This window comes from Euleptes europaea, chromosome 11, assembly GCF_029931775.1.
Source record: "Euleptes europaea isolate rEulEur1 chromosome 11, rEulEur1.hap1, whole genome shotgun sequence".
NCBI lineage: Eukaryota > Metazoa > Chordata > Lepidosauria > Squamata > Sphaerodactylidae > Euleptes > Euleptes europaea.
This window is the reverse complement of record NC_079322.1, coordinates 77679616-77701663: the sequence shown is the minus strand read 5'-3', so window position 1 is coordinate 77701663 and position 22048 is coordinate 77679616. Positions and strand designations below refer to the sequence as shown.

The window sequence follows — 22048 nt, the reverse complement described above, 5'->3', positions numbered from 1 at the left end:
TGCCGGCACGCACGGTTCCTCCAAGCCACTGGCCTTTCCGGCCCTGCCCCACCCCGGATGGGGGAGGCTGTAGCCCAGGGGTGGGGAACCTCCGACATGATTGGCGGTGGCCCCCGGACTCTCCCACAGAAGCTGCCGCCATTGCCGCCGCTGGAGCGTGCGCAGCCAGCCAGGCGGGTGGGAGAGCTGGGAACAGAAGCTGAGCGCTCACACTCGGCATGGCCGGCAGCTTCTCCGGCGCCCTCTGGGCCTGTGCGAGCGGAGGGGCATGGCTGGTCGGTGGGTGTGAAGGAGGCGCCCTCTGCCCCACCCTGCTCGCCTCTCACAAGCCTGCCGCCACGCCCCACCGAGTTGCAAATCCAAGGCAAAACCTCCCATGCATAAATGGCCTCTTTCTTTTTCTGTCTCCCTCTGTCCTTTTCTTTCTCTCCCTTGCTCCATTTCTTTCTCCCTTTCTCTCTCTTTTTCTTTCTTTCTTTCTTTCCCTCCCTTCCTTCCCTTTCCCCCTCCCTCCCTTCCCTTCTCTTCTTCCTTCCTTCCTTCTTTCCCTCCAGCGGCTTCTCCGGCACCCTCTGGGTCTGTGCGGGCGGAGGGGCGTGCAGTCCTGTTCCACCTTTGAAGTTCCCACAAGCCATCCTCCAAACACCTTTCCATTTGTCTTGATATGTAGAGAGAAAACACTAAGGAACTAGTTGCCAATCTCCAGGTACTAGCTGGAGATCTGCTATTACAGGTGATCTCCAACCAATAGAGATCAGTTCCCCTGGAAAAAATTGCCACTTTGGCAATTGGACTCTATGGCACTGAAGTCCTTCCCCAAACCCCGCCCTCCTCAGGCGCCACCCCAAAAACCTCCCACTCATGGTGAAGAGGAACTTGGCAACCCTAGCCTCTCCCTCTGGGCCCCCTCTGGGGGTGGTATTCAGGTTACATTGCCGCATTGGCACTCGGCGATAAATAAGTGGGTTTTTGGTTGCAGTTTGGGCACTCGGTCTCTAAAAGGTTCGCCATCACTGTTCTATGACCTTAGGCAGATCATGAGAGGGAGGGCACCTTGGCCATCTTCTGGGCATGGAGTGGGGGACACTGGGTGTGTTTGGGGGAGGTGGTTGTGAGGTTCCTGCATCGGGCAGGGGGTTGGACTAGATGGCCCTGGTGGTGCCTTCCAACTCTATGTTTCTATGAATATTGTAGTAGTTGTAGAATATATTTGGATTGCTTTGATTGTAATAGGTATAGAGTATATTCGGATTGTTTGATCGAATATATTTTGATATTTGAATTGTTTGGTCATAGTGCTTGCTGTTTTGGTTAACCTTGCGAGTTCAGCACAAGCATTATTTTTGATTTAACCTCCAGGTGGCGGCTGGAGATCTCCCACTATTACAACTGATCTCCAGGTAGGGTTGCCAGGTCCAGGTTGGGAAACACCTGGAGATTTTGGGGGTAGCGCCTGAGGAGTAGGGTTGCCAAACTCCAGGTAATAGCTGGAGTTCTCCTGCTATTACAACTGATCTCTAACCAATAGAAATCAGTTCACCTGGAGAAAATGGCTGCTTTGAAGTCCCTCCCCTCCCCAAACGCTGCCCTTTTCAGGCTCCACCCCAAAAACCTCCTGCTGGTGGCAAAGCAGGACCTGGCAATCCTATTGAGGAAGGCGGGGTTTGGGGAGGGGAGGGACTTCAATGCCGTAGAGTCCAATTGCCAAGGCGGCCATTTTCTCCAGGTGAACTGATCTCTATTGGCTGGAGATCAGTTGTAATAGCGGGAGATCTCCAGCTATTACCTGGTAGTTGGCAACCCTATCTCCAGGCAATAGAGATCAGTACCCCTGGAGAAAATGGCCGTTTGGTGGCCAATGAGGCTGATGGGCAATAGATTTGGGGAGGATAAAAGGAAGTCCTTCCCACGGTGTATAAATAACCTGTGGAACTCACTGCCACAGGATGCAGTGATGGCCACTTGCTTAAAAAAAGATCAGACAAATTCGGGGGGTGGGGGGGAAGGTCCACCACCAGTTGTGAGCCACAGTGACTTAATGGAACCTCCATGTCCAGAAACAGTGTACCTCTGAATGACTCCGAGCCCTGCTTTTTGTGGGCTACCTGAGGGACATCTGGGCGACCACTGCATGAAAAAGGATGCTGGACTGGAACCTTCAATCTTTGAACTTTACTGGTGGTTTGGGGGAGAAAACAGAACAAAGCAAATTTTGCCTTGAACTGGGGGGGGGGGGGGGGCGTTTTCCGGCATTTGTGTAGCCCTCTCGGCTGCCCTGTGGACTGACACATTTACATAGATTTGCATAATTTATTATGCTCCTGCTCATCATGGGGAGAAGCACAGAGACATGTGGGGGTCCTAAAAGCCATTTGACCTAATACATGGTTTGATGTATACACATCCTTAGAAGTCCGGCATGTAACAGAAGGTGAGACATGGGAGCCACGTTCTAGTATATAAGGAATAAATAACCTTACAGGGAGCTTCATTATACTAGAAGGGCTTTGATGTATTTTTCTACTGAACATTATGACACCATTATATTATTAGGATGTGTACTAGATTACAATTCTATGTCTGACCACTGAGGAAGGCCTTTTTTAGGCCGAAACACATTTGGTCCTTATTGGGTCCTATTTTGGTCGTTGCAAGATTTTATATCAAAAGTGTATGAGTTTGTATGTAGTTATTTAATGTGAAAGTTATGTTATAGGTCTTATGTTTTTAACTTTACTGTGCACCTTATTAAAATTTATATATTTGTAATTTTAGCTTCTTCTAGTTCAACCTCTTTGGTTTGGATTCAGCATTTTGGTTGAGTTTAATTTGGTCCCCCCCACCCCACTTTTTGTTGTGGGTCCTAAAAGCCTGCCAATCTATATGACCTGAGATTTTGTTAAGTGTAAGCCCATGCTGTCTCTAATACAGCTTTGCAACCATAAGGACTAGAGTCTTGCTTTTTCAGAGTGGTTTAAATGACCCTCTTGGGATGCTGAATTCCTTGACCCGTTTCCACCCTGTGGCTGTGAGCAGTTGCAAGATATGCGCCACCCAGGTTGCTCTTCACCTGGTGCCCCCCCCCTTACCCTTATTGAGCGGGTGATGCTCCTGCAGGCTGTGAGTGTCGAGGAAGACCCCGCTGTCGCTGTGAAGCTTCTCGCCTTCTGGGGAAGTTGCCAGCTCCCCGGCCCGAGCTTTGGCCAGCTGCTGCTTCTGCTTACATGTGCTCCAGCTGCAGAAAAAGGGTGGGGAGGAGCCGGTTATTACAGGGAGCAGGGGACGGAGGCCCCAACCTGGATGGGCCAGGCTGGCCAGATCTGATCAGGTCTCGGGAGCTAAGCAGGGTCAACCCTGGTTAGTCCTTAGATGGGAGACCACCGAGGAAGCCCAGGGTTGCTACGCAGAGGCAGGCAAACCACCTCTGTTAGTCTCCTGCCTTGAATACCCCTGCGGGGGGTGCATAAGTCAGCTGCAACTTGATGAAAGTTTCCACCACCATGGATGGAGAAAAGTCATGATACGGTTAAGGGGAGACATGATAGAGGTCTATAAAATGATGCATGGTATGGAGAGAGTGGACAGGGAGAAGCCTTTCTTCCTCTCTCATAATACCAGAATGCGGGGTCATCTGCTGAAGCTGGAGGGGGAAGAGATTCAAAACTGATAAAAGGAAGTATTTCTTCACACAAAGGTAAAGGTAAAGGTCCCCTGTGCAAGCACAGCGTCATTCCTGACCCATGGGGTGACATCACATCCCAACGTTTACTAGGCAGACTTTATTTTACGGGGTGGTTTGCCAGTGCCTTCCCCAGTCATCTTCCCTTTACCCCCAGCAAGCTGGGTACTCATTTGACCGACCTCGGAAGGATGGAAGGCTGAGTGAACCTTGAGCCGGCTACCTGAAACCGACTTCCGTCGGGATCGAACTCAGGTCGTGAGCAGAGCTTTTGACTGCAGTACTGCAGCTTAACACTCTGCGCCACGGGGCTCCTCCTTCACACAAACACATGGTTAAATTGTGGAACTCCCTGCCCCAGGATGTGGTGATGGCTGCCAACTTGGAAGGCTTGAAGAGAGAAGTGGACATGTTCATGGAGAAGAGGGCTATCCATGGCTAGTTGTAAAAATGGATACTAGCCATGATGCATACCTATCTTCTCCAGTATCAGAGGAGCATGCCTATTATATTCAGTGCTGTGGAGCACAGGCAGGATGCTGCTGCTGCAGTTGTCTTGTTTGTGGGCTTCCTAGAGGCTCCTGGTTGGCCACTGTGTGAACAGACTGCTGGATACTAGTCATGATGCATACCTATTCCCTCCAGTATCAGACGAGTATGTCTATTACATTGGGTGACATGGAACACAGGGAGGATAATGCTGCTGCAGTTGTCTTGCTTGTGGGCTTCCCAGAGGCACCTGGTTGGCCACTGTGTGAACAGGCTGTTGGACTTGATGGTCTGATCCAGCATGGCCTTTCTCATGTTCTTATGAGAGCAATACCCAGTAACACCTCCATTGGAGCAGCCAGCCGTGCCCTGCCCTGCCCTCACTCGAGACCTTGAACACACACACATCCGTCCAATACAGAGATTCTAGTGGGGGGTAGTTTCTGAAGGGGGTTACAGAGCTCATCTGCACTTCAGCAAATGCCTCGGGAGAAAAAAGGGAAGAAGGAGAAGGACAGCCTCTTTTCTCTGCAGGCTCTCAAAGGCTGGGATAATGAGACCCGCATCGATTTCCTCCCCTGCTGGCATCCGAAGACAGATGGCTCCGAAATTCCAGCCACGGGGAGGAATGCCACAGCCGAGTGGGAAACAGCTGGGCAGGGGGGGGCAGGGATGGAGTAGAAGGGGGGGGGAGAACGCCAAAGTCTTCCATGTCAGTGGGATGAGATGATGGGGGAGGGAAGTGCAGAGCCAAGATGGAGGTCATGTCAATGCCGTTCCAACATATTTGATTGCCGGAGCCAGCTAAGCTGAAGCCTAAAAGGCAGCCCCGAAGCACGAGGGTTCCCATGCATGGCTTAAAACTTGACAGTGCCCCCAAAAGTCAGAGAAAGAGTTTTTGTCCGCTGCCTTAGTTTGCCGCCTCCACCCTCAAGAATCTATCAGAAGCCTGAGGTGAGACCCGCAAGTTCACACGTGCACGGATCTCTTGGCTGGTTTAAGCATGCCCGAGAGGATCTGAATGCATCTCTCTTGCATTACTGTATCCTTGATGCCTCCCTGTCAAATGTGCAAATGGATGCCTTGGAAAAACCCCGCTGTTGAGAGGCAAAATGTGGTCATATGTTTTCGCACATGAGTCATTGTTTGCTGTCACGGTCCCCACATGGGTTGCTCACCGCTGCATGCGCAAACCGACTCTGTTGATGAGCGTGGGGATGTGGGACGATGCTCCATGCCCACATGCGGGTTGTTATTTGAACCGTAAGTGCAGGTGTGAACTTGCCTGCAATGTGCTTGGTGCACTGGAGGCTGATGGGTTTGGACCCGAGAGGTCCCCCAGGGAGGGGCTCACCTGGGGAGGGGCCGTGGCTCAGTGACAGAGCACCTGCTTGGCATGCAGAAGGTCCCAGGTTCAATACCTGGCATCTCCAGTGAAAGGGACTAGGCAAGGAGGTGATGTGAAAGACCTCTGCCTGAGACCCTGGAGAGCCACTGCCAGTAGGGAGGGACTGTGGCTCAGTGGTAGAGCATCTGCTTGGCATGCAGAAGGTCCCAGGTTCAGTCCCCAGCATCTCCAGTTAAAGGGACTAACTAGGCAGGTATGTGATGTGAAAGACCCCTGCTTGAGACCCTGGAGAGCCGCTGCCGGTCTGAGTAGACAATACTGACTTCGATGGACCGAGGGTCTGGTTCAGTAGAAGGCAGCTTCATGCGTTAATGAGTATTCGTGTGCACTCATATGCTGCAAAGGCAATCTCTTTGCATTGTGAGATCATATCGTTTGGCAGGGAGGCTATCTTGGCTCTGGGGAGACCTACAAGATCGGGATGGAAACAACCGGGGGTCCTTCCCCCAAAGCTGCAGAGTCTTTGAGGACCAGACCTTGAGAAGAAAGTCCATCGCCCAACACCCCGTTTCGGTCCTCCTGTTACCTACCCCACAGATGCAGGCTCAATAGAGGGCCTCCCATCCTAAGGGGGCTTGCCGCCTTAGAGACCCCCATTCTCCTTAGTTGGCAAGATGGAGGCGGCTCTGAAGACAGCAGATGCGGCCCAAGACGGACTCTCGATCGGGGTCTCTCGGTGTGAGCGGAATATAAAGAGCGTACCCGAGTGGGGCAAAGCCAGCATGGAGGGAAATAAATCCGTCCCAAAGGCAGGCACAAAGAAGCGGCTTTGCCCTTTCCAATAGAACAGCAAGCGGCTGGGAATCTTTTCAGCGGAAAGCTCCATTAATCTCCTCCTCTCTCGCTGGCACAGAGAAGAGGCCGGTCTAATCTCGGCCTGCCGAACCCGGAGGGAAGCTTAATCCTATTCAGGGGCTGGGCCCCAGCAGCGAGCCTGACGCAGCGGGGGACGCAAGGGGACAGCCCGGCCTCGCCCTGCGTCAAATAATGGCCCCGCTCTGGCTAAGAGCGTCTGGAGTGCACGAGTGCATTTTTCTATAGCTCCATGGCCGTGACTGCTTGCCCCGGCTTTTGTGCATGGATTCGCTTGCTCGGCCAAACACCTGTGTGGCGGGCAGGAAGAACGGGAGAAAGGGAGACAGCCCGCCGCTTTCTTCACACAGTGTTGTGTATCTGTGTGGGTAAGGGAGAGATGTGCTAACACATGCTGCTGGCCCTTGATCGGCAAGGAGTTTGCCTAGAGGGTCACTTTGGGAGACAGAGGGTCGAAGAGGGGATGTGCCGTTTTGCAAGTGCCCAAAAGGATTTTGGGCGAACTGGCTAGCGATGTACACAATCCCCACTGCATGGGTCATGTGAGAACATCAGAGCAATCCCTGCCTGAGCTGCCTACCTCTGGTGTGCACACATAAGTGCATAAGAAAGGCCCTGCTGGATCAGACCAAGGTCCATCAAGTCCAGCAACCTGTTCACACAGTGGCCAACCAGGTGCCTCTAGGAAGCTCACAAACAAGGCGACGGCAGCAGCACCATCCTGCCTGTGTTCCACCGCACCTAAGATAATAGGCATGCTCCTCTGATCCTGGAGAGAATAGGTATGCATCATGACTGGCATCCATTTTGACTAGTAGCCATGGAAAGAAGAAGAGTTGGTTTTTATACCCTGCTTTTCTCTACCTTTAAAGAATCTCAGAGCAGCTTACAATCACCTTCCCTTCCTCTCCCCACAACAGACACCTTGTGAGGTAGGTGGGGCTGAGAGCTCTATGAGAACTGTGACTAGCCCAAGGTCACCCAGCTGGCTTCATGTGTAGTGGGGAAACTAACCCAGTTCACCAGATTAGCGTCCACCGCTCACATGGAGGAGTGGAGAATCAAACCCGGTTCTCCAGATTAGAGTCCACCGCTCCAAACCACCACTCTTAACCACTACACCACACTGGCTCCTGTCCCTCTCTCCTCCATGAACATGTCCACTCCCCTCTTAACGCCTTCCAAGTTGGCAGCCACATCCTGGGGCAGGGAGTTCCACCATTTTACGATGTGTTGTGTGAAGAAATGCTTCATTTTATCTGTTTTGAATCTCTCACCCTCCAGTTTCAGCAGATGACCCCACGTTCTAGGGTTATGAGAGAGGGAGAAAAGCTTGTTGTGGCCAAAGGCCCAGTTTCAACAAGGCACTGTGTCCGTACGAGGTTTTGTGGGGAGGATTTTCTCGCCAGCCCCCCACTGACATCTAGCCCAAATCCTGCTGCTAGTGACGCTGCTCCCTCTTCTTTCTCTTTTTTGCGCATGCCACTGCAGGGCTGACGTAAGGACTCTCTGGGGTGGGGTGGGGGGGAGGTTTTCCTCCGTAGCCTCCAGTAGCAGATCTTTATCGATTTTCTAAATTTCTACTCAGTTTCTCTGCCTGGGCTCTGGCAGGGGTGGGTGGAGTTTGTGACTCCAGATGAAGTGTGTGTGTGTGTGTGTGTGTCACTGGATTTGGAGGTCAATGAAACTTCAAGAGGCATTTTCCATGTGCTTACATTTCGGATGCACGAACTGACCACTTCAGTGGAGAATCAGCCCATGTGCTTCCTTCTTAGGGCTGCCAAACCCCTGGTCGGGGCACAGGATTTCTCCACCCCCTGCTCCTCTTGCCTGCCACCAGTCTGAATGGTGGCAGGAAAAAATTACCCCCCCCATAAAGTCATTTCCATTAAAAAAAACAGAAGTAACATGGGAGAGTTCTAGGAATCATCAGAAATTCTATGATAAAACCATAAAGTTTCTCGCGATTCCTAGAGCTACCTATATTATTTCCCTTTTTTAGCAAAAATGACATGACGTCACAGCTAGCATCACACCCCCTTCCCAGCAATCCAATTCCCTATATAACATGTATAGGCCCGAGAGTGGGATTATTATGGGATGCTCTTCAGACCTTTCCCCTCACCCTTTCCCATCCCGAGTGTGTTGCACGTACCATTTGAAAGCGACGTAGGCGAGGAGCCCCACCACCACCGCCGCTAGGATGGAGCAGTAGACAGGAATAATGTTCTTGCTCTGGTCTTCGGCCAAAGGAGGGACGAACTCCGAGGAGGAAGAGTTTTGGGAAGGGCTGCCCTCCGAATCCAGAAGCGGTGTTCTTTTGGGGAATTCCTTCCGGGAGTCTGCTTCGGTGCGCTTCAGGATCTGTAGCTCTTTGTCTATGGGGCAAAGCAAACGAGGTCGTTAAGCACGGAGGTGGACATGCCATTCGGCAAGCACAGCGGATGCGGCACCAACATTTACGGCAAGGGACACCGGAGAAGCGAAATGGTCACCTCCCAGCTGACAACAGCTGCAGAATCAGAAGTGATGATAAAATAGGGTTGCCAGGTCCCTCTTCGCCACTGGTGGGAGTTTTTTTGGGGCGGAGCCTGAAGAGGGCAGGGTTTGGGGAGGGGAGGGGCTTCAACACCATAGAGTCCAATTGCCAAAACGGCCGTTTTCTCCCAGCGAACTGATCTCTGTCGGCTGGAGATCACTTGTAATAGTAGGAGATCTCCAACTAGTACCTGGAGGTTGGCAACCCTAGTGATATAAGAGAGGTCTTTGCCCCAGCACAGCGGAAGTGACTGAATCACACATCCTGCTTTTATGCAGAGAAACAAAAATTCTCTCATTCCACTCTGCTTCCCGTCTTCACGCCTTGGCCTTGGGGAAGCATTCAGACTTTGCAGATTGGGAAATTCCTGGAGATTTGGGGGTGGACCCTGGGGCAGGGTTTATAGAGGGGAGGGACCTCAGAGGGGTAGAAAACCATTGAGTCCACCCTCTAGTAGTAATTCCGGGGAATCTCCAGGCCCTACTGGAGCCTGGCAATCGCGAAACCTTGTAACATATAGTTTGCACTGTCTGGACATAAGTATTGTGAATGTTATAAGTCTATATGAAAGGTAGTTAAATTTTCCTGCATTGTGCAGGGGGTTGGACTAGATGACCCTTGTGATCCCTTCCAACTCTATGATTTTATGAACTAGAAATCACCTTTCTGAAATCATATAATTTATCACATTCAGTTGCATAGTGGCATTTTTTCTGTATAAATGTAAAAAAAGGGTTGCCAGGTCCCTCTTCGCCACTGGGGGTGGATAATTTATTGGAAGCGCTATGTAAAGGTTACAAATATTTTTAAAACATTAAAATAGCCCAATGGCATTACCTAAGGTTGACATCTGTAACCACAACCACTGCTCTACTAGGTTGATACCTGCACACATAGTATATGAGAGACATATTCTAACCAGTATTACAACTAGAACAAATCTGACCCGAAGTTTGAGTAATTGGCAATAGATTTTACAACCCATGCACATGCCTGGTTGGGTTTGAACTGTTTGTATATGTATGTATTTATTTATTTCTGTAAGTGTGTCCAGTCTTAACATGGGTTTTAATTAACCACTGACGAAGGCCCAATCGGCCGAAACACGTTGGGTTGTGGTTACAGATGTCAACCTTAGGAAATGCCATTGTGCTACTTTAATGTTTTTAAAATATTTTTAACCTTTATATAGCGCTTCCAATAAATTATATTTACAGCATTTATATACAGAGATATATATATATTTTCCTTTTACCTAACCTCGGGTACCCAGCTACCCTAATGTACCACCTGGAGGTTGGCAACCCTAACCCACCTGCTTCATAAATTCTGCTCATCAGTGGACAGCGGGGATTCGAGGAAAGCCGTTGGCCTCCGCGCAGGCAAGCCTGCTCCAGCCTGCTCCAGCCCTAGGAGCAGGGCTCCAGCCTGCTCAGCCTGCTCCAGCCCTAGGAAATGCAGCTGGGGCCTGACCCACCCAAGCGATGGAATGCGCCCCTCCCTTCTTCCCTCCGGGGGTCTCTGCCGGAGCACCAAAGTTTCCAAAATAAGTCCTGCCAGGAGAGAACTTTCCCCTCTCGCCTGCCTCCTGGAAAGTGCTGACAGTTGAGAGGAGCTGTGTGTATGGGGGGGTGGGTGGATGGGAGGGTGCCCGTTGCCTCTCTGAACGGCAGGGCCTCACTGGCCTTTGCGCCTTCAATAGGAAAGCAACCACAAGGGCGCACAAGCTAGGCAGGTCCGAACTGGAGAGTGTGCCACCCCGTGCTTACTCGGGAGGAGTAAGCCCCACTAAAGAAAGTCAGCAGGACTCCTGAGTAAAACTGCACACGAGTAAAACTGCACCGCCACAAAATGCACAGCCAAAACCCTCGTACTCTTCACTCCCTACCCAGGAATCACGACCCCGTCCCTGTTCTGTCGTTCCGATCGCTTAAGTGAAACACGACTAGGCTTGCCAACTCTGAACTGGAAAATTCCTGGAGATTTGGGGGTGGACCTTGGGGTTTGGGGAGGGACGTCAACAGGCTGTAAAGCTGTAGAGTCCACCCTCCAAAGCAGCCATTCTCTCCAGGGAAACAGATCTCTGTGGTCTGGAGATCAGCTGTAACTCCAGGAGATCGCCAGGGCCCACCTGGAAGCTATACCAAAAAAAATCAGCACGAAGGCTCTGCTCTTAAACATCAGGTTATATTCACCAAATTATGAATATCCCTTATTTATGTAACACTATATGTATCAAAATAAACATAAAAACATTTCCACAAAATAATACAAAGTGTTAATTCACACTAGTCAATTTCAAAATCAGTTACTCAAGTGTAAGCTACAGGAGAGTCAAAATGAAATTCAACGACAAAACTAAAGCATAAATTCAAGGACAAAACTAAAGCAATTCAATGACAAAACTAAATTCAATGACAAAACTAAAGCAATTCAATGACAAAACTAAATTCAATGACAAAACTAAAGCAATTCAATGACAAAACTAAATTCAATGACAAAACTAAAGCAATTCAATGACAAAACTAAATTCAATGACAAAACTAAAGCAATTCAATGACAAAACTAAATTCAATGACAAAACTAAAGCAATTCAATGACAAAACTAAATTCAATGACAAAACTAAAGCAATTCAATGACAAACTAAATTCAATGACAAAACTAAAGCAATTCAATGACAAAACTAAATTCAATGACAAAACTAAAGCATAAATTCAATGACAAAACTAAATTCAATGACAAAACTAAAGCATAAATTCAATGACAAAACTAAATTCAATGACAAAACTAAAGCAATTCAATGACAAAACTAAATTCAATGACAAAACTAAAGCAATTCAATGACAAAACTAAATTCAATGACAAAACTAAAGCAATTCAATGACAAAACTAAATTCAATGACAAAACTAAAGCAATTCAATGACAAAACTAAATTCAATGACAAAACTAAAGCATAAAACGCACTGCGGCTGCCTTAAGGCAGCCGCAGTGCGATTTATGCTTTAGTTTTGTCATTGAATTTAGTTTTGTCATTGAATTGCTTTAGTTTTGTCATTGAATTTCATTTGGACTCTCCTGTAGCTTACACTTGAGTAACTGATTTTGAAATCGACTAGTGTGAATTAACACTTTGTATTATTTTGTGGAAATGTTTCTATGTTTATTTTGATACGTATAGTGTTACATAAATAAGGGATATTCATAATTGGTGACTATAACCTGCTGTTTAAGAGCAGAGCCTTCGTGCTGATTTTTTTTGGTATAACTGCGGTTAATACAGCATAGATTTATGTTTTGCATCAAACCCACCTGGAAGCTGGCAGCCCTAGAACAGAACCTGACACCTCCCAGGCATCCTGATTGGGATTGGGGGAGGCAGATCACCATTTGCTCTGCATGAGGATCGTAATATGGGTCCACCTTACAGGCCCTTACTGCCCCCAAAACCTCCTGCCGGTGGTGAAGAGGGACCTGGCAACCCTAGTGCGTGCCTCTGTCTGAATCGGGGCTGGCCGCAGCCATCCGGAAGAGTAATCTTTTCGCTGCTACAATATCACTGACGGAGGACTCGTCCCCTGCTGTTCTATTCAAGCCTTCTTCGTTTGCCATGCCTGCCCGTCTACCTCTTGCTAAGAAGAGGCAATACCCGTGTTTTTTTTAAAGGACCCTGCAAAAAAACCGAGAAATTGCACCAAAAATGGCTCTCAAAAATGCAGGACGGAAGGGGTGACAGTGACGCTGTGGGATGGTGGGGGGGACCCTGGCCCTCTCTGGCCCCACGATGGCCACGCAGGAGAGAGCCGCGTGAAGGGCGGCATTCAGAAGAGACCCCCAGGCCTCTTCGCCCCCCTCCTCCACCCCCCCCAGGCAACCTGCCTTAGCCAAGTGGGATTAGAGGCAGGCCCATGGGACAAAAAGGGGATTAGGGGCAACCCAAGGAGACTCTGTCCCAGCAGACAAAAAAGCAACTGTTACTCGAAAATCAAAGCCCCCAAAGAGGGCGGAGGAGACAGAGATAACACTTTCGGCAAATGAAGCTGGACTCGACTCCTTTTCCGGCTTCTCCAGCAGAGGTGTGGATGGCTAAGTGAAGAGCTGCCAACCTCCAGGTGGTATCTGGAGATCTCCCGCTATTACAACTGATCTCCAGGCGGCAGAGATTGGTTCCTCTGGAGCAAATTGCCGCTTTGGAAAGCAGAATCTACGGCTTTATACCCCACTGATGTCCTTTCCCTCCACAAACCCCACCCTCCTTAGGCTCCCCCTCCAAAATCTCCAGGTATTTCCCAGCCTGGACCTGGCAACCCTACTGTGCGCTGTTGTGTCCTTCCAAAGGAGAGGCGCAAAATAAGGGAAGCGTTCCCAAGAGTCATGCAAGCTTTCAGGTGGCACAGAGCTCTTTGGCACACAGACCGGAAAAGAAACTTGATCCTAGCTCTGCAGAGAGGAAGGTTGTCTGGTTGCAGAAAAGCCATAAGAAGACCAAAAGGAAGCAGGAAAACACGACAAACACCAGGGAGCTTTGACTTCAAACAAAGAGCTGTTTTCAAATCTCCAGCAGCTGGGGGAGGGGCAGGGATACGATAGAGGTATTTTAAATCATGAACAGACTGGGAACAGTTTCAGAGGGGTGGGTGGCCATGCTGGTCTGCAGAAGAAAAAGAAAAGAAGGCGTTGGTTTTTATATGCCGAGGGTCGGCAGACAGCCTGGTCGATTGGTGGGCATTTGCCCGCCAATACTGGGCAACTGGCAAGCCTAAAATCAGCCTTCCTTTTGGACTGTTAAATGACAGTACAGAACAAAGGCAAATAAATCAACATGCCTTTTAAAAATGGGAAAAGATTATAAACGAGTACCTAGAGTTGCCAACTCTGAGAGGGGAAATTCCTGGAGCTTTGGTGGTGGGCCTTGGGGAAGGTGGGGCTTGTGATGGGGAGGGGACTCAATTAGTAATCATGCCCAAGAGTTCTCCCTCCAAAGCAGCCATTTCCTCCAGGGGAAGCGGTCTCTGTGGTCTGGAGATCAGCTGCCATTCTGGGAGATCCCCAGACATCACCGTAGGGTTGGCAACTACCAGGTACTAGCTGGACGTTTCCTGCTGTTACAACTGATCTCCAGCGGATAGAGATCAGTTCCCCTGGAGAAAATGGCCGCTTTGGCCATTGGACTCTATGGCATTGAAGTCCCTCCCCTCCCCAAACCCCACCCTCCTCAGGCTCCACCCCAAAAATCTCCAAGTATTTCCCAACCGTGAGCTGGCAATCCTACCTATTGGCAGCTTCTGATGGCATCAATTTATAGTATTCTTCTAGGGTTCCCAATCGCCAGGTACTAGCTGGACGTTTCCTGCTATTACAACTGATCTCCAGCTGATAAGAGATCAGTTCACCTGGAGAAAATGGCCGCTTTGGCCATTGGACTCTATGGCCTTGAAGTCCCTCCCCTCCCCAAATCCCACCCTCCACCCCAAAAACCTCCTGCCAGTGGCAAAGACGGACCTGGCAACCCTACCCCACCTGGAGGTTGGCAACCATAAATCCAGCACCTAGCCCTCACACACCAGCCTTGCCTACATTTCATTCTGTTGGCACATACCCATGCAAAGTGTGTCCGAAAATGGGGTGCAGTCCTGGATCATGACCTCGCTCTCGTCGCACTCCAGCCGGCAGCGGAGGCAGGGTTCCAAAGAGCTCTTCTCCTCCGAGTAGTAACCCTCAGGGCATTTCCGGCACATGGTGTTGGCGCTGGGCCCGCACGGCTGGATGGCTCCGTAGCCCGCTGGGCACACCTGGCAAGGACGGCACTGCCCGGCACCGTGGCTCCCATTTCCCGCATGGAGATATTGTCCCCGCGGGCAGCTGACGGCACACACGGCATCGTGGGTAGGGGTGCACCAGTCCACCTTGGGCACGTGGCCCGGGCACGTCGAACATGGCTGACACGGTTCCGTGGCGCTGGCGACGGAGGAGAACGTCAGGTCTGTTGTGGAGAGAAACACCCAAGAGGGAAAGGTTCAGTTCCCGGGAGCCCCGAGACTGGTCCGCGCTTATTCATCCCCCAAGCAATGGAACTTTCTCTGCAGCAGGGCTCCCCCACGGGGTGGCCGTGAGTGCCGTGGTACCCACCGGCACCTTTTCTGGCACCCACCAAGTTTTTTTTAGAAAGTAGGCAGGGCCAGGTGGGGCTTTTGTTCAGCGAGGCTTCTGATTGGCTGTGCAGATTTTTAAAAGCTTTGCTTTGGCAGCCGCCCCCACCCCAGCACAAGGTGCATCACAGTGTGACTGCAGGTAAGCCATTGTGGCTGGCTCCGCCTCCCGTGGCAACCATTTTTTGGCTGCTCCTAAAACACTGTATCACAATTCCAAAGATGCCCGCAGGCTCACAAAGGTTGGGGACCCCAGCTCTACAGGAAAGATAGCACAAGTCTGAGCCTGTCATTTTTCTAACAGTCAGAGCGGTTCCTCAGTGGAGCAGGCTTCCTAGGGAGGTGGTAAGCGCTCCTTCCCTGGAGGTTTTTAAGAAGAGGCTAGATGGCCACCTGTCAGCAAGGCTGATTCTATGACCTTAGGCAGATGATGAGAGGGAGGGCACCTTGGACATCTGCTGGGCATGGAGTAGGGGTCACTGGGATGTGTGTGGGGGGGAGGTAGTTGTGAAATTCCTGCATGGTGCAGGGGGCTGGACTAGATGACCCTGGTGGTCCCTTCCAACTCTATGATTCTATGATTTACACATCCAGTATTATTAATTGGTTGTTTTTCTCCAGACCAAACTACTCAATGCTGTGGGAGAAGCTCTGCATTTTTAAAATGTATGTAGCACCTCAGGAGAATGCTAGGCTAGAATATTTCACTCTAATGCTCTACCTTTCTACAAAGAAACTGGGGAGGACAGGGTTTGGGGAGAGGAGACACCTCAGTGGAGTATAATGCTATAGCGTCCACTAGAGTTGTCATTCTGGGTTGAGAAATACCTGGAGATTTGGGGAGTGAAGGCTGAGGATGGTGGGATTTGGGAAGGAGAAGGACTTCAGTGGGGCATAATGTCATAGAGTCCACCCTCCAAAGCAGCTATTTTCTCCAGGGGAATTGATCTTTGTCGCCTGGAGATTAGATGTAATCCCAGGAGATCTCCAACCACCACCCGGAGACTGGCAACCCTACTTGATGGCACTTTATACACATTCAAGAATGTAAGGGGAAAATCCCCACAGGGTGAAGTAGTCCAGTCCACGCAGGCTCTACCATGTGCTTCTGCTGACTCTCATACTCACTTTGGACGCACGGTTCACACTTGGTATTGGTGTTCCCACAGGGAACCATAACTCCATAGCCTGGGGGGCAGAGGTCGCAGCAGTCTCCGGCAGAGGTGAAGTGCCCATTTTCACAACCTTGATTGGCCAGAACCTGAACACAGAAGAAGGAAGGAAATTAAATGTGCCAAGTGAACAATGCTTTGGGCAGCACATTCCAGTCTGGGCAGCCCCCACTTGAGATTTCCATTTGAAGTCCAAATGACAGAATGTTTTTTCCCCCCTTTGATTTAGCCTAAATATGCACACATGCCACAGGGTAACACTAGAAGAGTAAGATTCGAGTCCAGTAAACCTTAAAGGACAACAAGATTATCGGGGTATAAACTTTCAGGCATCAAAGTTCCCTTCGTTAGATGCAAGTACGAATGGAGATTCCCTAAGCCCTTTTATTTATTTATTAATTTTATTTACAAAATGTGTATACCTTGTTTATGCCCTTACAAGGGCCACCAAAGCAGCTAATATTTTAAAACAGAAATGCTAAAATCTGAGACCTGCCTTGGCTGGGGAATAGAGTGGGGATACAAGACCAATAAGGAAACAAACAAATTTTAATTTATTACTTCATTTGTAACCTGCCTTTACCCCCAATGGGTTACACAAAGCAGTGAAGGAGGAGGAGGAGGAAGAGGGTTGGTTTTTATGTGCCGACTTTCTCTACCACTTAAGGCAGATTCAAACTGGCTTACAATCACCTTCCCTTTCCCTCCTCACAACAGACACCCTGTGAGGTAGGTAGGGCTCTAACAGGGTGTGGTAGGAGAGCTCTAGGAGAACTGTGACTAGCCCAAGGTCACCCAGCTGGCTTCGTGTGTCGGAGTGGGGAAACAAATCCAGTTCACCAGATTAGAGTCAGCCGCTCATGTGGAGGAGTGGGGAATCAAACCTGGTTCTCTAGATCAGAGTCCACCTCTCCTAACCACCACTCTGAACCACTACACCACGCTAAGAAAGTACGAGTGGCCCAAGGTCACCCAGCAAGCTTGGATCTGGCAACCCATTCAGTAATTCTGGGAGATCTCCAGGCTGCACTTGGGAGGCTGGCAACCCTAGATCAACCTGGCCTCAGAGTTTTTTTTGTTTTGGGCGTGAAATAAAAGGCCAGGCATCAGCTTCCCCTGCAAGGCGTGAGCCAGCCAGCCTGCGCCAGGGGAAACTGCTCTGCTGGCACATGCCAAGGCGCAACAGCCACCCACTGTTTGCATCAGGAAACAGAGGCAGGATATGGGCACGGAGAAAATAGCAACCAGCAGCGTCCAGGTCGGGGTGAGTGACCAGGAAAATGCGGCCGGTTGTATCATGGGGAATGGTCTCCAGACAACAGTTCCTCTGGAGAAAATGGCTGCTTTTAGGGTGGGCTGTGTGGTATTATTGCCTGTGGACCAGGCCCCACCCCGAAATCTCCAGGAATTCCCCCAGCTGGGGAGTTGGCAACCACAGACAGGCTCCTCACCCCTCCCAGTGGGGCCTTTGGAGGACACCCCTGTCTTCTTCTTCTTCTTCTTCCTCCAGACCAGCCTCCATCCAGGAGGGTCTCTATTAATAACCTTTGGAATGCAGGCAGGACACACGCCGAAACCCCTCCTGCACAAAAAAGCCCCCCGCCCCTCGGTGCCCTTTCCCTCCCCCCACTGAGGAATCCAGCTCTGAATCACGCAGAGGAGACGGCGAGTGAAAAGGTTGGAAGGGGGGCAGAGGTAGGCTTGCCAACCTCCAGGCGGGATCTGGAGATCTCCTGGAACTATAAGCTGGTCTCCCAAGGACAGTTGCCCTGGAGATAATGGCAGCTTCACAGGGGAGACTCAATGGCATTACACTAGGGTTGCCAACCCCCAGGTGGTGGCTGGAGATCTCCTGCTATTACAACTGATTTCCAGGTAGGGTTGCTAGGTCCGGGTTGGGAAATACCTGGAGATTTGGGGGGTGGGGTTTGAGGAGGGTGGGGTTTGGGGAGGGAATCCAATGCCATTAGAGTCCAACTGCCAAATCGGCCATTTTCTCCAAGGGAACTTATTTCTGTCAGCTGGAGATCAGCTGTAATAGTGGGAGATCTGCAGCCACCACCTGGAGGTTGGCAACCCTATTTCAGGCAACAGAGATCAGTTCCCCTGGAGAAAATGTCTGCTTTGTAAGGTGGACACTTTGGCATTATACTTCACTGAAGTCCCTCTGGGGCTGCCAGGTCCCTCTTCGCCACTGGCGGGAGGTTTTTGGGGCAGGGTTTGGGGAGGGGAGGGACTCCAATGCCATAGCGTCCAATTGCCAAAGCAGCCATTTTCTCCAGGTGATCTGATCTCTATCGGCTGGAGATCAGTTGTAATAGCAGGAGATCTCCAGCTAGTGCCTGGAGGCTGGCAACCCTAAGTCCCTCCCCTCTCCAAACCCCGCCCCTCAGGCTCCACCCCCAAATTATTCAGGTATTTCCCAACCCGGAGTTGGCACCATCATACATCATACCCTGCTAAGGAACATCTCTTGGCATTGCCCCCAAATCCTCAGGAATTTCCAACGTGGTGTTGGCAAGCCTTCTCCATCCCAGCCGTGAGATCCAGGGCAAATGGAACAAAACCGGCCCTGTGCTCCTTGCCCTGAGGACCCCCACCCATCCAGAGCTCAAATCCCTGTTCTGACACCCTTTAAACCTGCCCTGTCACTCCCTGCTCTTCGGGAGGGGGGGTGTTGATCAGATTACAGCAAATCATCAGATCCTTGCAATTAAAAAAACAAGGTTGCCACCCCCTCCCCAATCCCTCCTCTCAGTAGCATCTCACTGGAAGAGGAGCCTGCCGTAAAATCTTGTCTCCCCTCCATCCCCTAAGCCAAGAGGCATCCCCTGCATATGGAGATAGTTAATTATTACAAAGCCATCTCAAAGGCAGAGCAGAAAAAGCCAGACGGAGGGAGGATTCTGCAGGGTTGGGAGGGTCCGCTTCAAGGAGACATTTCCCCCCTCAATATTTCAGAGGACCCTGCAGACAGAAGGCAGCTCTGTTGGAGCCAAGGAGGCTCAGACAGGTTTGCCACGCCTCTCGAAACTGCCCGTCCTGTTTGCAGCTTTTTCAAACAAGAAAAACTGAAAGCCGGGTGTTCAGAATTGGACGGGTAACTTTTGGTTCTCTGGGTAACCTTTGGTTCATTTCGGGGGTCAGGGGAACATCAGGGAAAGAGGAAGGGCGGCTGTGCGGCTTCATAGAGAAGTGTCGGCCATCACAGCCAAACTGAACTTCCATGGACAAAGGCAGTCTACCTCTGAACACTAGATAAGCAACAGGCAGAGTTGGTTGGCTTGCCAAAGGCATCTGTCCAGCTACAGACGGGAACAGGGCGCTGGGCAGAGCCCTGACCTAAGCATGGCTTGTATTCTTTTCACTCACAGATAAGAAATATAAAAGAAGACGACTTTCCCCTTTTGGCCCAGTTCTTCAAGGAAATAGGAAATAAGAGCAGCCACGCAGGATTGGACCAAGGGTATAACCAGTCCAGCTTTCTGTTCACATCTTAGCAGCCCCAGTGCCCTAAGAGAGAGAGGCCAAACTTTCCTCCTATTGTGCCCCTCCCCTCAGCTCTGGCATTCTGAGGTATGCTGTCTCTGAACATGGATGCTCCATTTTATTATCATGGCTAATAGTAATTAATAGTAGTTTCAAAATAAATGGATGTGCCACAACATCTGATTGTCTTGATGTTCAACCTGTACTCTGGACAAGAGGCTATTGTTAGGACAGAATATGGAGAAACAAAATGGTTTCAATTGGCCAAGGTGTCTGACAAGGGTGTATTTTATCTCCCTGTTCAATCCGTATGCAGAACATATCATGAGAAAAGCTAAAACAGCCAATGATACTTTCTGAGCAGCGGATACTGCATTATCTGCTGACGGTAGATCAGTGAATTGCGTGAGAGATGTGGCAACTTTTCTCTCTATAGTGTCAAGAAAAAATAATTTTCATCTCCCCCCCACTTTTAAAGCGTGAAACGGTAGATGAATACCCAGTGGCTGTTAAATCCAGGGAAAGGAAAGGAAAGAAAAGGGAAAGCTGGATTAGATTTAGAGGAAGGTGGTGAAAATTGGTGAAGGAGCATTAAAAATTTGAGATATGCAGATGACACCACATTACTGACAGATGATAGTGAAGATTTGAACCGACTAGTGATGAAAGTTAAAGCACAAAATGCCAAAGCAGGATTACAGCTGAACATCAAGAAGATCAAAGTAATGACTATGGGGGAATTATACAACTTTAAGGTTAACAATGCAGAAACTGAAATAGTTGAAGACTTTCTATTCCTTGGCTCCATCATCAACCAAAAAGGAGACTGCAGCCAAGGAATCAGAAGGAGATTGAGAATGGGAAGGGCAGCCATGAAAGAACTAGAAAAGCTTCTTAAGTGTAAGGATGTGTCACTGGCGACCAAGATCAAGCTAATTCATGCCATAGTATTCCCCATTATTATGAATGGGCGTGAAAGCTGGACATTGAAGAAAGCTGATGGGAAGAAAGTAGATTCCTTTGAAATGTGGTGTTGGAAGAAAGTTTTACAGATCCCGTGGACTGTCAAATAGACAAATAAGTGGGTTCTAGATCAAATCAAGCCTTAATTCTCCCTAGAAAATAAAAGGACTAAACTGGGGGTGTCGAACTTTCATAGAATCATAGCATTATAGAGTTGGAAGGGATCACCAGGGTCATCTAGTCCAACCCCCTGCACAATGCAGGAACCTCACAACTACCTCCCCCACACACACACACACCCAGTGACCCCTACTCCATGCCCAGAAGATGGCCAAGGTGCCCTCCATCTCATGATCTGCTTAAGGTCATAGAATCACGATTGCTGACAGATGGCCATCTAGCCTCTGCTTAAAAACCTCCAGGGAAGGAGAGCTCACCCCCTCCCGAGGAAGCCTGTTCCACTGAGGAACCGCTCTGTTAGAAAATTCTTCCTAATGTCTAGATGTAAACTCTTTTGATTTAATTTCAACCCGTTGGTTCTGGTCCGACCTTCTGGAGAAACAGAACCAGCGGGTTGAAATTAAATCAAAAGATGGTCATCTAGCCTCTGCTTAAAAACCTCCAGAGAAGGACAGCTTTGGTCACATAATGAGAAGACAAGAGTCACTGGAAAAGACAATAATGCTAGGAAAAGTGGAAGGCACCAGGAAAAGAGGAAGATGAGGTGGATTGACGCTGTAAAGGAAGCCACGGCTCTCAGTCTGCAAGATCTGAGCAAGGCTGTTAATAGTGGGACGTTTTGGAGGTAATTAATTCATAGGGTCGCCACAAGTCAGAAGCAGCTTGACGGCACTTAACAAGCATACAATAGTAATTGATGGATCTCTCCTCGAAGAATCTGCCCAATCCTCTTTTAAAAACATCTAGGTATGAGGCCCTCACTAAATCTTCTGGCAGAATCCCACAGTTTAATTAATGAGTAATGTAGTAGTTCCTTTTGCCCAAACTGTATCTATAGCCCATCAGCTTCATTGAGGGCCCCCACCCTGGAATTCTGGTATTATGGAAGAGGGAGAAGTCTCTCTCTCTTCACTTTCTCTTCCTCTGAATTTAACATCCCTTAGCCTTTCCTTAGAACATAAGAAAGGCCGTGCTGGATCAGACCAAGGCCCATCAAGTCCAGCAGTCTGTTCCCACAGGGGCCAACCAGGTGCCTCTAGGAAGCCCACAAGCAAGACGACTGCAGCAGCACCATCCTGCCTGTGCTCCACAGCACCTGATATAACAGGCCTGCTCCTCTGATCCTGGAGAGAATAGGTAAGCATCATGACCAGTATCCATTTTAACT

General features: G+C 49.6%; 1 protein-coding gene across 1 annotated transcript in view; it reads right to left on the bottom strand.

Moving 5' to 3' along the window:
• LOC130484250 (tumor necrosis factor receptor superfamily member 16-like) overlaps positions 1–22048 on the bottom strand; it is a 42668-nt gene that overhangs the window by 967 nt on the left and 19653 nt on the right. The window contains exons 2-5 of the mRNA XM_056857151.1: positions 16205–16337; positions 14527–14910; positions 8545–8767; positions 3090–3235 (exon numbers count right to left, since the gene is read on the bottom strand). Of these exons, the coding sequence (XP_056713129.1) occupies positions 3090–3235; positions 8545–8767; positions 14527–14910; positions 16205–16337 (886 nt within the window). The remainder of the gene's footprint in view (positions 1–3089; positions 3236–8544; positions 8768–14526; positions 14911–16204; positions 16338–22048) is intronic.